The following is an 11962-nucleotide window of genomic DNA, read 5'->3' on the forward strand; positions in this document are numbered from 1 at the left end:
AGTCCAAAAAGGGGGAGGAGGTTGCGTAGGTCAGTATTTAGACGAGGTCAATACGAGGTTCAATATAATGTGAACAGGTGTTAACATATATTATATAACGTATTCTCGGGTGCGGACATCCTTTCATTTACATATATATCAGTTAAATTAATTTGCATTGAAGTCTTTGGAAAATTTAGAGGATTCTTATTCGCATCACCTCTCAACATTGTTTACGTAACACAAAGTCTAATGAATCATTGATTGGTCAGTTACATGTTGTGATGTCACTGCAGATCTAAGAATTGTATGAGTGAAAGTCCTTAATTTATATATTACATATGTTTATCATATTGAAGTTTTAAAAAAGATAGAATAATAATAATTTCTTTATTTAAAGAGGGTAAAACTCATTGACTTGATGTTATTATTTTTGGAAATGATATTGAAGCTGTTAGCATTTTAGTAACATGGCATCAATAACATTTCTTAGTATAGTATGTCAAAAAAGTGAAAAAATACAAAATATATTGGAAAACATGTGACCACATAAACCTAAGAGAAACAAAAAAATATCAAACCATATTTATATTTATTTATATATTAATTAATGTTAATATTGGGTTATATGACCATTGAAAGTCTTTACAGGTCACCTCATTAATGGTTTAAAATTAGATGGCATCTGAACTAAAATGCATATGATGCACACTAAATGTTGACGCATATTATCGAGCCAATGCATTGTAAATTGTTTATTTGATACTTTTTATAATTTGGATATACCTTTCAAGTATGTTATAAATCAAATACGGGTATTTGACTCAAATTGGTGAACATGTCGACAGCTAAAGCCCCTTTGCATTTTTACTGAACTTGTTGCAGGTTGCATTAGACTGTACACACAGAAAATGTGGAATCTAAACATATGGATTTTAGTAAGTAAACATGTTATATACGTCCATATCAGCAAATAAAATATACTGCAGTAATATGTTCCCTTTCTGAATCTACTGAGATTTGGTAAAATTTAAAAAGTACCCATATTTTATGTATTTCAGACCCATATAGGAGTATTGGTTTTATGTATGATAAAAAAAGTAATGCTTATACATGTATTAAGTGATAACAAATTATTATACAATTTATAATAAGCCTGCAAAGTTTTTTTATACAGTTCAGTCTGAGCAAATGAAAATGACCCGGATGCACGAAAGTGCAAACCAAGATATTCTAATTATCAAGTCACTTTTATAGTTATAAATATCTTTGTTTGCAAAATAACACTATCAACCAACTTGTTTATAGTAAATATTTCACAAATGTGTCTGCCTGCTTTGTTAGATATCATAACCTTTGTTTTGGTGGGATTTACACTTAAACACCAATCTTTACAATATTCTTCCAGGATGTTTAGTTTTGTTTGAAATCTTTTAGCAGATGTTGATAAAAGGACCAACTCGTCTGCATATAATAAGCAATTAACTGGTTTCTCATTAAGTACAACATGGTATTCACTTTCTTGTAAATACTCTGGCAAGTCATTGATAAATAACTTGAATATATTGGGACTTAAATTGTTCCCTTGTTTTACTCCAAGTTATATATTGGAACTGCTTTAAGCAAAATATATATGAAATTAGAAGAAGCCAACCAAATTGCGTGAAATTACTCTAAATCAGGATCAGAAGCCTGAAGGGGTAAAATTACCATCTGATAAAAAACATATTGTACTCTTTTTTAATTTTATCACGGTCTCAGTGGTCTCATGGTAGCGTGTTTGCCTCAAGTGTGCAAGGTCATGGAATCAAACCCCAACCAGGTTAAACCAAAAACTTTAAAATTGGTACTTGCTGCTTCTCCCCTAAGCACACAGGAGTAAGGAGTAAGAGCATAAACTGGTCAGCTTGGAATCAGAATAATATGTCCAGGTAAGGGAATATGTCTTCCTTTGGACAGTTACTTTGTTATTTTTTACTAGCATGTTAAAAATCTAGCCCAGTGTATCAGTGAAGTACAAAGCAGGGTTTGTATTCATATTACACCATGAAGATGTGGAATGATTGCCAATGAGATAACATTTCACAAAAGACCAAATGATACAGAAAACTAACAATTATAGGTCACATATGGCCTTTATCAATGAATTATTACATTAGATATATGTTTTGTTATAACATGTTATTTTGAATGAATAAGTCATAACAGCAATCTTCTTTCATTCTGAAATTAATCATTATTTCAAAATTAAATGTAACATTTATGATGACATCAGCTTCCACATGGAATGCACATAAAAGAAAACTTGATTAAAATCATGTTTGCATGATCCAAGCACATACACAATTTATTTTGGTAAACAGTTGACAGTTGTAGACGTTGTGTTGCTTTATAAATTTACAAAAAGAAGCATTCCATTCTTAAGTAAATCCCATTCCTAATAGTCAGCTATAAAAGGTCTCAGAATGACAAATGCAACACAAGGAAAACTAACAGTTATATTGATGTGTAACAAAAAACAAATATGAAAAGAGCAACAAACAACGACCACTGAAGAACAGGCCCCTGACTTTAGACAGGCACATAAAGAAAGTTGTGGGGTTAAACTTTAAAGTTATTGATCTAGTTTTTCTTTTGGTTTGGCTCCACTATTTTTGCTTAAAATAAACACTTTCATTCTCAAATTTCACCTCCTTAAAGTTACTTCAAAGTTGTTTTTTGCGAGAGTGGCCATTCATGTTGTTGCAGCACATCTAGTGCAGTTGGCTTTGTTTCTTCTCTTGATGAGCAATAACTTTCAAAAATGTGAGATAAAAAATTGATCTTTTTAAATAACATGCATAAAACTGTTTATGACATACATGAAGACTATATTTATTTGTTTGAATTTTCACTAATTAATATTTTTTATTAAAAGTTTAATCTAGATTCAAACAAGTAAAAAGTTTGGAACAAAATCATCTTTTGACTAAGTGTTACTAGAAATTATTATAAATTAAGGAATGTATCTCCCTCATGCAAAGCTCTGATTCCTTTCACGAATTTGACTATACTTTTTGGACCTTTTGGATTATAGCTCTTCATCTTTTATATAAGCTTTGGATTTCAAATATTTTGGCCACGAACATCACTGAAGAGACATATTTTGTCGAAATGCGCATCTGGTGCAACAAAATTGGTACCGTTGATTTTATTAGACATAGTACAAAATAACTATTTTCTCTGTTGTCTTTTTCAGGTAACTATATTTACATGTACACATGGATATGACGTAAAATGTCCACATTCATCACATTGGAATTTCACTTCCAAATCTTATGAATGTGCTGACCAAAAAATTTATATATGCTTATTTGATGGATTAAAATCAGATGCTTCAAAAGCTGTATTCACAGAAAGATGTGGTCCTGAAGACTTATCAAGAGAAGGTGAAATACAACTTTTTGCTATGATAGAAACTAATAATAAATGTAATTTTTACATCAGTCATCTCCCAACCCTTGTGTAAAATATGTGACAATTTTTCTGTGTCTCTATCATACTATCAATTGGTCATATTTATTTAAATTGGGGCCCTGCATTGAGGATGCCACAGCCCTATTGTTTCCACTTTGTTGGTCTGTCCGTCAAAAAGCTTTGTAAGCGCAAATCTAAAGTATAGTGAGGAGGCCAATGCAATCTTGCACAGTTGTTCATGATATTGAGATATGCTTAGTTATATTTTGGAAAGATTCAGGATTACTTATAATAGGATTTTAAAACAGAAAGGTCAAGTTGTAATTTGTTATTTCAATGGAATTGACAAATTAGAAGAAAAAATGTTTGACTTCCTTTTTGTTAAAAAAATCACTAATTTGGTATTTTAGCATTTTGATAGATGTGCATATTATATTATAAAAATTTCTGTTAATAAGAAATGGAAAATAAGTTTTTTTTTGTTAAAAAAAAAGAAAATTTTGAGAAATGTCTTCTTTTAATAGAATTTTAACAAAAAATAATATACAGGTGTAAATAGAATCTTATGAAAAACTGACATATATATAAGTATATTAATTTAGTTCTAAGTGATTGACAAATTACAAACATGACAAAATATGGTAAAATAAGATTAATACATTTTTTATCAACCATCAGCATTGATCAATGATTGGAAAAGCCATGCGCAATTGGCACATGGTCAAAAAATGGTGAAACATGCTAAAATAATGATTGGCTCATAAGTGCCGTATAAATTTATAAAATCTGCAAACCTGAACTAGCCTGTAAATGGATGATGTTCTGAAATTGTAACGTTGACATCTTTCAGATCCATGTATTTTCCCTTTGCATAAAAATAGCATCTAAATATAACTCATAGTTCATTGATGTGGACTTTGTTGTAAGTCTTGTTTGTGTTCTTAAATCTGAGTTAAGGGTAAGCCCCATTTTTTATACGACCACATTTTTTTTGTCGTATTATATAACTATCATGTCGTCATCAGCTTCATTGTCGTCGTAGCATTGTCATCGGAATAATTTTGGTTTCCAGACAATAACTTTAGTTAAAGTGTATGGATCTCTATGAAATTCAACCAGAAAGTTCAATACCACAAAAGGAAGATTGTGATTGTTTTGGGGGTGATGGTCTTAATAACGGTTAAGGAACTAGGGGGTCAAAAAGGGGTCCAAAACAAGCCTTTTTCTAGTTTGAGGACAATAACTTAAAAGGGTATTTCGCTTGAGCTGAAATTGTACCACAATGTTCAATATCACTAATATAATTAATGTTGGGCTTCGTTTTGGGGATTATTGGCCAACATGTTTAGGAATAAGGGACAGTTACAAGGATTTAAAACCAGCAAATTTCTAGTTTTCAGGCAATAACTTGTATTTAATGTATTGATATCTTTGTCAAAGGTACCAGGCTTATAATTTGATATACCAGGTGTGTGTTTTGTCTACAAAAGACTGATCAGTGTACTTTTGCAAACAGTTAATTTATAAAAATCACCATATAATTGATATTTTTGTAAACACCAAAGTGCTGACTACTAGGCTGGTGATACTTTCAGGGACAAAACATTCACCAACAGTGGCATGTACCAAGGGTTGTAAATAGTTATCAAAGGTACCAGGCTTATAATTTGATACGCCAGCTGTGCGTTTCGTCAACATTTAAGACTCATCAGTGATGCTCAGATTTGAGTCATTTGGTCTCTTTTGAAAACTTGTCTCATTGGCCATTCTACCACATCTTTTTCATAGCATAATTTTATGCATGTTACTTCCAAATTGAATTGATGCTCTCAAGTCTGAATTTCCTTTTTGGTTCACATGGTCCATAATTTATACTTTTGTCATCAGTTTGCAACCATAGTCATTGGTCCATTTGGTAGAAAAGAAAAATCTGAAACCAAAATTATTTTTGTAAAAGACTGATAAATATCAAACTGTTGCTAAATCATACATGTACTGTATTAATAATCATGCTACATTTTGTACTTTTGTAGAATAAGACATGTAAGGGTTTTCCACTTTGAATTTATACATGTTATAGGATTATTATCTTTTTTACTAAAAATAGGTAACCAGACAAAACATTCAATACAAAAATCTGGAAAATCATGATTATTTTGCCTGAAATCTTTTTCTTAATAATATAAACATTCTTGGTCCTCTTTTGTATTGAAAGTTGACCACCCTATTTTATGTATCTTAACTTACAAACGTTACTGCAATCATTACAAAATATATAGAATGGACAGAAAGTTCAAGAAAATATTCAGATTGTTACCAAATATTGGACACATAAAACAATTTCTGTACAATAATTTCAGAAGGCCTACAACAATAAATCATTTTAAGATTTTGAAATGATGTAAGAGGCTACAAAACACAAATCCAGTTCCAATTTGATAACACTTTTGTGTTTTGAAAGTTATATCACTTGGTACATGTGGTATTTAAATTGGAAACTTTTTAACAATAATTTGAATGAAAGTTTATATCACAATAATGTTATTCAACCAATAAAAAATATCCTGATCTGATACCAAATCACCTATTGTTATTTTCTACAAATTCCTGATGCAAGCATTTGGCATTCCTTACACTGTCATCCACTTTGTTTTTTAAGGTTTCAGATATATATTCTCACCAAATTTGCATCAAGTGCCATGTACTGCAATTAGATACCAGCCATTCACTTTTACAACTGATGGAAATAGTCAATGTGTGTTAAGTAAGTCCTTATGCAAAGGCAGTGGACAGATTTTAGCTAATAATGGAAGTTTATATACAGACACCAGTTGTAGATGTGATTACAGACATAATTATGATTATGTTATACCACCAAAGGACCCTTGCTCATGTAAACCAGCAGAAGAAGATTGTAGTTGTTACATTAGAAAATGTGATGGTGATAAAGTAATGATAGCAGGTAAATATAAGTGATATGTATGGATACACATGATACATACAGAAATTGCATTGCTAATTAATTTCAATATGTTATTAGCATTTTCTCTTATATATAAATTTGGAGAAGGAAATATATCACTGTACTTTCATTCTGTCTTTTATTTTGAAATGTCAATGATGGAAGAGTAATTGGGCCACTTTTTTTTTATTACTTGGTTTACGGGATTCTTCTTAAAAAAGGAAGGGTAGGAGGTCGAAAAAAATCTAAAAATAAAAATTGGAATTAATACTGTTCTTTTTTTACCAAAAATGAAGAGAAACAAACAATGACATTACTCTATATAATAGAATTATACTAACCATGTATGTAGATCGTTTCATAATTTGATATTAATTCTTGCTGTTTTAATTCAAATTAAATGTGTTACAAGGAGTCCAATGTCAATGTAGATTGATGAAAGCAGATATATGCAATCATGTCCCTGATGACAGGGAAGTGTCTTTTCCAATTGCATTTCTCTTTGTTCTGTGTATTTATTTATCAAATTTAGATCAGGGAGTGACAAAATTCCTCATAACACAATACAATCTTATTGAGGAAATACCATATGCGCTCTGCATGTCATATGCCTTCATATGTGGTACATGAAAACATGTCCTTTTTAGGCTTTTTATGCTATTTTACACTGCTAAGTATTAGCTTATATCTTGAAGTGTCATGTGATTGTCCCTTTTTATAAATGTCGAAGTGATTTTAATTGTCGGGCATTCTATGACAGTAATACATGTTCTGATTTTGTGTTGGGATCTTGTTCACCATATCCCATCTTTGTTCCATTAAATCTTTATGGGTACCGTGGGAAGGTAATTAGGTATTTGTATAATAAGGCCAATTAATCAGACACCCATCCCTGGCAGCAAGTTAAAAGATCCTTCCCTTTAGTGACGTCTGGCAAGGCTATTTAAAAACAAATCTGGGATGCCAGGAAGCCTTGCGAGACGTCATAATTATTTGGACTAGTACCTCATATGTGTAATGGAACTAAAACAGCCCCTTTCGACGGGTTTCAGACTTTCTGATCAACACTTGAACCAAAGTTAACCCGCCGTCAACCTCACTGACTGTCTGAAACAGGGGTTCAAATTAGCCATGTTAGCGGTGGTCCGACTTTTTAAACCAAAATTCCCAAACGATCTCAAAAATAATTTTCATTTGTATTATTCATGACTGCGATGTTCATTTTGTTCAACCGCTAGATTTACACCGAAAATCTCCAACAATTAATGTGTAAATCTAAGTAAGTATTGTAAAATCGTATCTGGTCCTCCATTTTCAACTGATTCCTTTTCACCGCATTAGATCATAATGAAACGTTGACTGAGCAGGGAACCGCCTTTCAACTGGTTCCTTTTCACCACATAAGATCATGATGAAACGTTGACTGAACAGGGAACCGAACGGGATTTTCGAATCCACTCCGAGGGTATTCCGACTGGAAGAAGAAAGATCGATCTTTTTTTTATCATGTTTTTATTTTTATTTGTACTTCTTCAAACAGAAAAGGGTCGGCGGAATTAAAAAAAATCTTCAAAATCGTGAAAAAACAGGGTCGGCGGATCCGTAAACCAACAAATAAAAAAAAAAAGTGGCCTTGAAATCTTTCGTCTGTGCATCTGACTATAACTGAAGTTAAACTTGATTAAACAAACCTATAACAGAAATGAATAAAAGGAAATGTAAGGTATGCAATAGTGAGCATATTAACGTTGAGACAGCAATCCAAATTATCAAATAAAACCACCACAAACAAATTATGTTCCTGACTTTAGACATGGCGATGCACATTAGTATGTTGGAGGATTAAACTATTTTTAGTTCTAAAATATATCTACCTACCTACCTATTGCCATTACTTTAATTGTGTCAGTCATTGGTCTTCTGGCATAAAACATTTAAAAAAAGACTTCTCTTATTCAACTGGCATGACTGGACCAAATTTCTGCAAAACTTGGACTGCATGATCCTTACGGTATCTTGTACAATAGGTTAAATTAAAAAAAAAATTGGTCGTATATTGGTATCACGTTGGCGTCATCATCTGCGTCGTCGTCGTCGTCGTCCGAATACTTTTAGTTTTCGCACTCTAACTTTCGTAAAATGTAATAGAAATCTATGAAATTTTAACACATGGTTTATGACCACAAAAGGAAGGTTGGGATTGATTTTGTGAGTTTTGGTCCCAACATTTTAGGAATTAGGGGCCAAAAAGGGTCCAAATAAGTATTTTCTTGGTTTTCGCACTATAACTTAAGTTTAAGTAAATAGAAATCTATGAAATTTTGACACAAGGTTTATGACCACAAAAGGAAGGTTGGAATTGATTTTGGCAGTTTTGGTTACAACAGTTTAGGAATTAGGGGCCAAAAAAGGGCCCAAAATAAGCATTATTCTTGGTTTTCGCACAACAACTTTAGTATAAGTAAATAGAAATCAATGAAATTTAAACTCAAGGTTTATGACCACAAAAGGAAGGTTGGGATTGATTTTGGGAGTTGAGATCCCAACAGTTTAGGAATTAGGGGCCAAAAAGGGCCGGGCCTAAATTTGCATTATTCTTGGTTTTCGCACCATAACTTTAGTATAAGTAAATAGAAATATATGAAATTTAAACACAAGGTTTATGACCATAAAAGGAAGGTTGGGTTTGCTTTTGGAAGTTTTGGTCCCAACAGTTTAGGAATAAGGTGCCCAAAGGGTCCAAAATTGAACTTTGTTTGATTTCATCAAAAATTGAATAATTGGGGTTCTTTGATATGCCGAATCTAACTGTGTATGTAGATTTTTAATTTTTGGTCCCGTTTTCAAATTGGTCTACATTAAGGTCCAAAGGATCCAAAATTAAACTTAGTTTGATTTTAACAAAAATTGAATCCTTGGGGTTCTTTGATATGCTCAATCTACTAATGTACTTAGATTTTTGATTATTGGCCCAGTTTTCAAGTTGGTCCAAATCGGGGTCCAAAATTAAACTTTGTTTAATTTCATCAAAAATTGAATAATTGGGGTTCTTAGATATGCCAAATCTAACTGTGTATGTAGATTCTTAATTTTTGGTCCCGTTTTCAAATTGGTCTACATTAAAGTCCAAAGAGTCCATATTAAACTAAGTTTGATTTTAACAAAAAATGAGTTCTTGGGTTTTTTTGATATGCTGAATCTAAACATGTACTTAGATTTTTGATTATGGGCCCAGTTTTCAAGTTGGTTCAAATCAGGATCCAAAATTATTATATAAAGTATTGTGCAATAGCAAGAAATTTTCAATTTCACAGTATTCAGCAATAGCAAGAAATCTTCAATTACACAGTATTGTGCAATAGCAAGAAATGTTCAATTGCACAGTATTGCGCAATAGCAAGAAATCTTCAATTGCACAGTATTGTGCAATAGCAAATATTTTCAATTGCACAGTATTGCGCAATAGCAAGAAATATCTAATTGCACAATATTGTGCAATAGCAAGAAATTTTCAATTGGAGTTATCTTGCTTTGTCCAGAATAGTAGTTGAATCAACTTAAATCATTGTTTTATACAATATACAATGTATATTCACTTTTACTACCAACTGATAAATTTAAACAATCTTTACCATTCAGTGAAAACAAGCACTTTATTTTACATTTTAATATTTTATGATGTATTTAAATGAGTAGTTATTGTTGCAAACTCCATTAGAAATTTGAATTGAGATCAGTTTTGGAAAAAGGGAAAGGGGGATGTGAAAAAATAATGGGGGGGGGGGGTAAATTTTTCTCATCATTTCAGATTTTATAAATAAAAAGAAACTTTCTTCATACATTTCTTTGGGAGGATTAATATTCAACAGCATAGTGAATTGCTCAAAGGCAAAAAAAATATTTTAAGTTCATTAGACCACATTCATTCTGTGTCAGAAACCTATGCTGTGTCAACTACATGTATTTAATCACAATCCAAATTTAGAGCTGAATCAAGCTTGAATATTTTATCCATACTTGCCCCAACCGTTCAGGGTTCAACCTCTGCGGTCGTATAAAGCTATGCCCTGCGGAGCATCTGGTTTTCAACAGTTATGGCTGCAATCGTGTTTTTGTATCCCTTACAAACAAAGTTTTGGGAATCAAAATGTCTGTCTGTACTTCTGTTCTACTTTATGTTTGGTGTGTAACACTTTTACCCTAAGACTTAGATTAACCAAACTAGATATACAGTTGTATCATGGATTTGGGATTTGTCATATACCAAATGCATGTCACTCTGACACTGATCTTTGACCTTTTATCTCTTTAATAGTAAATCTATGGACACTACATGTCCTACTGTCAACTAGGATAACCAAACTTATAACCTTTTATAGCCAACTGTATGGTATGGATTTTTCTCATTGTTGAAAGCCTTATGGTTGACTATAACTGCTTTCATCCACTTAATTTGAAGTATGGTAAACAGTTGTGTCATTGGCAATCATATCTCATCTCCCTATTTCAAAGTAAAACATTGTCTAATTTGTGTCTTGCACATAACTCTTGTACCATAGAAATAAGGTTGACCAAACTTAGTATGCTGCTATGTCATGGGATGGGGAAGTCATATGTCAAAGCTTTGTCACTCTAGCCTTGAGTTTGACCTTTGACCCCAGCAACTGAAATTCAAGTACGGGTTATAAGTCCAGATATCCTGTTTTATAGATTATATATATATATATATATATAGAGAGAGAGAGAGAGAGAGAGAGAGAGAGAGAGAGAGAGAGAGAGGAAGTTTTTGTTGTTGCTAATATTTGCCCATACTATTTCAGATTACAGATGTATGAAGAGAGTTGACACTATTTTACCTGAAGATATAAAATGTCCAATCATCAGGTATAAGACAAATACATTTTAAATAAAAACATGCATATAACTTGAAACATTTAAAATACTTAAAAAATGATAAATTATTAACTCAGGGATTTTGTCATGTTTGTTACCACAATTTTTGTAAAGCCTTCATGAAATTTTTCATATATTTAGAATGGAAGTTTGGTTATTTCTGATTAAATATTATAACAAATAGAATATTCCTTCCTAATGTGTATGCTTTTTGTATTAACAAAGCGTTAACAGATCCAATCAATACAAATGAATTTTTCCTTTATAAAAAAAGTTCTTAAAGGTTATTATTACATTGCAGCAAGATCCTTGAGAATTGTTCTGTTGGTACTAAAATTGATTTTATTTTTAATAGTTTATTAGTACCTAAACATGCTAAACATGCATTGCTATCCAGGTATAACTTACAAAGTATATTGATATATGGTGTTGATATTTACATTTTGGAATTGCACAAGGCCTAAATCATTTAAAATTAAATTGACTGCAAAGAGAGCACTTCTTTTAAATTTAGTACTTTCAATTTGTGTATTTTTATTCTTTTTGTGATTTTTTTTAAGGCTAACTAAGGTACTGATTACCATGCCTACAAGTGTTGCAATATATAAATCAAAAGATAATTATTAAGAGTCTTTAAAATTGAACAAACTAAATTGGCTACACACATGCATG

General features: G+C 31.6%; 1 protein-coding gene across 1 annotated transcript; it reads left to right on the forward strand.

The window, feature by feature from the left end:
- Window positions 1–868: 868 nt before the first annotated feature.
- On the forward strand, window positions 869–11917 carry LOC143066729 (uncharacterized). Its single transcript, XM_076239541.1, has 5 exons — window positions 869–917; window positions 3218–3407; window positions 6095–6397; window positions 11218–11281; window positions 11851–11917. Exons 1-5 carry the CDS (start codon window positions 891–893, stop codon window positions 11915–11917), a joined length of 651 nt encoding a protein of 216 aa, XP_076095656.1. The 5' UTR covers window positions 869–890.
- The last annotated feature ends 45 nt before the right edge of the window (window positions 11918–11962 follow it).

The sequence above is a fragment of the Mytilus galloprovincialis genome, chromosome 3 (genome assembly GCF_965363235.1).
Source record: "Mytilus galloprovincialis chromosome 3, xbMytGall1.hap1.1, whole genome shotgun sequence".
In the NCBI taxonomy this organism is placed as follows: Eukaryota; Metazoa; Mollusca; class Bivalvia; order Mytilida; family Mytilidae; genus Mytilus; species Mytilus galloprovincialis.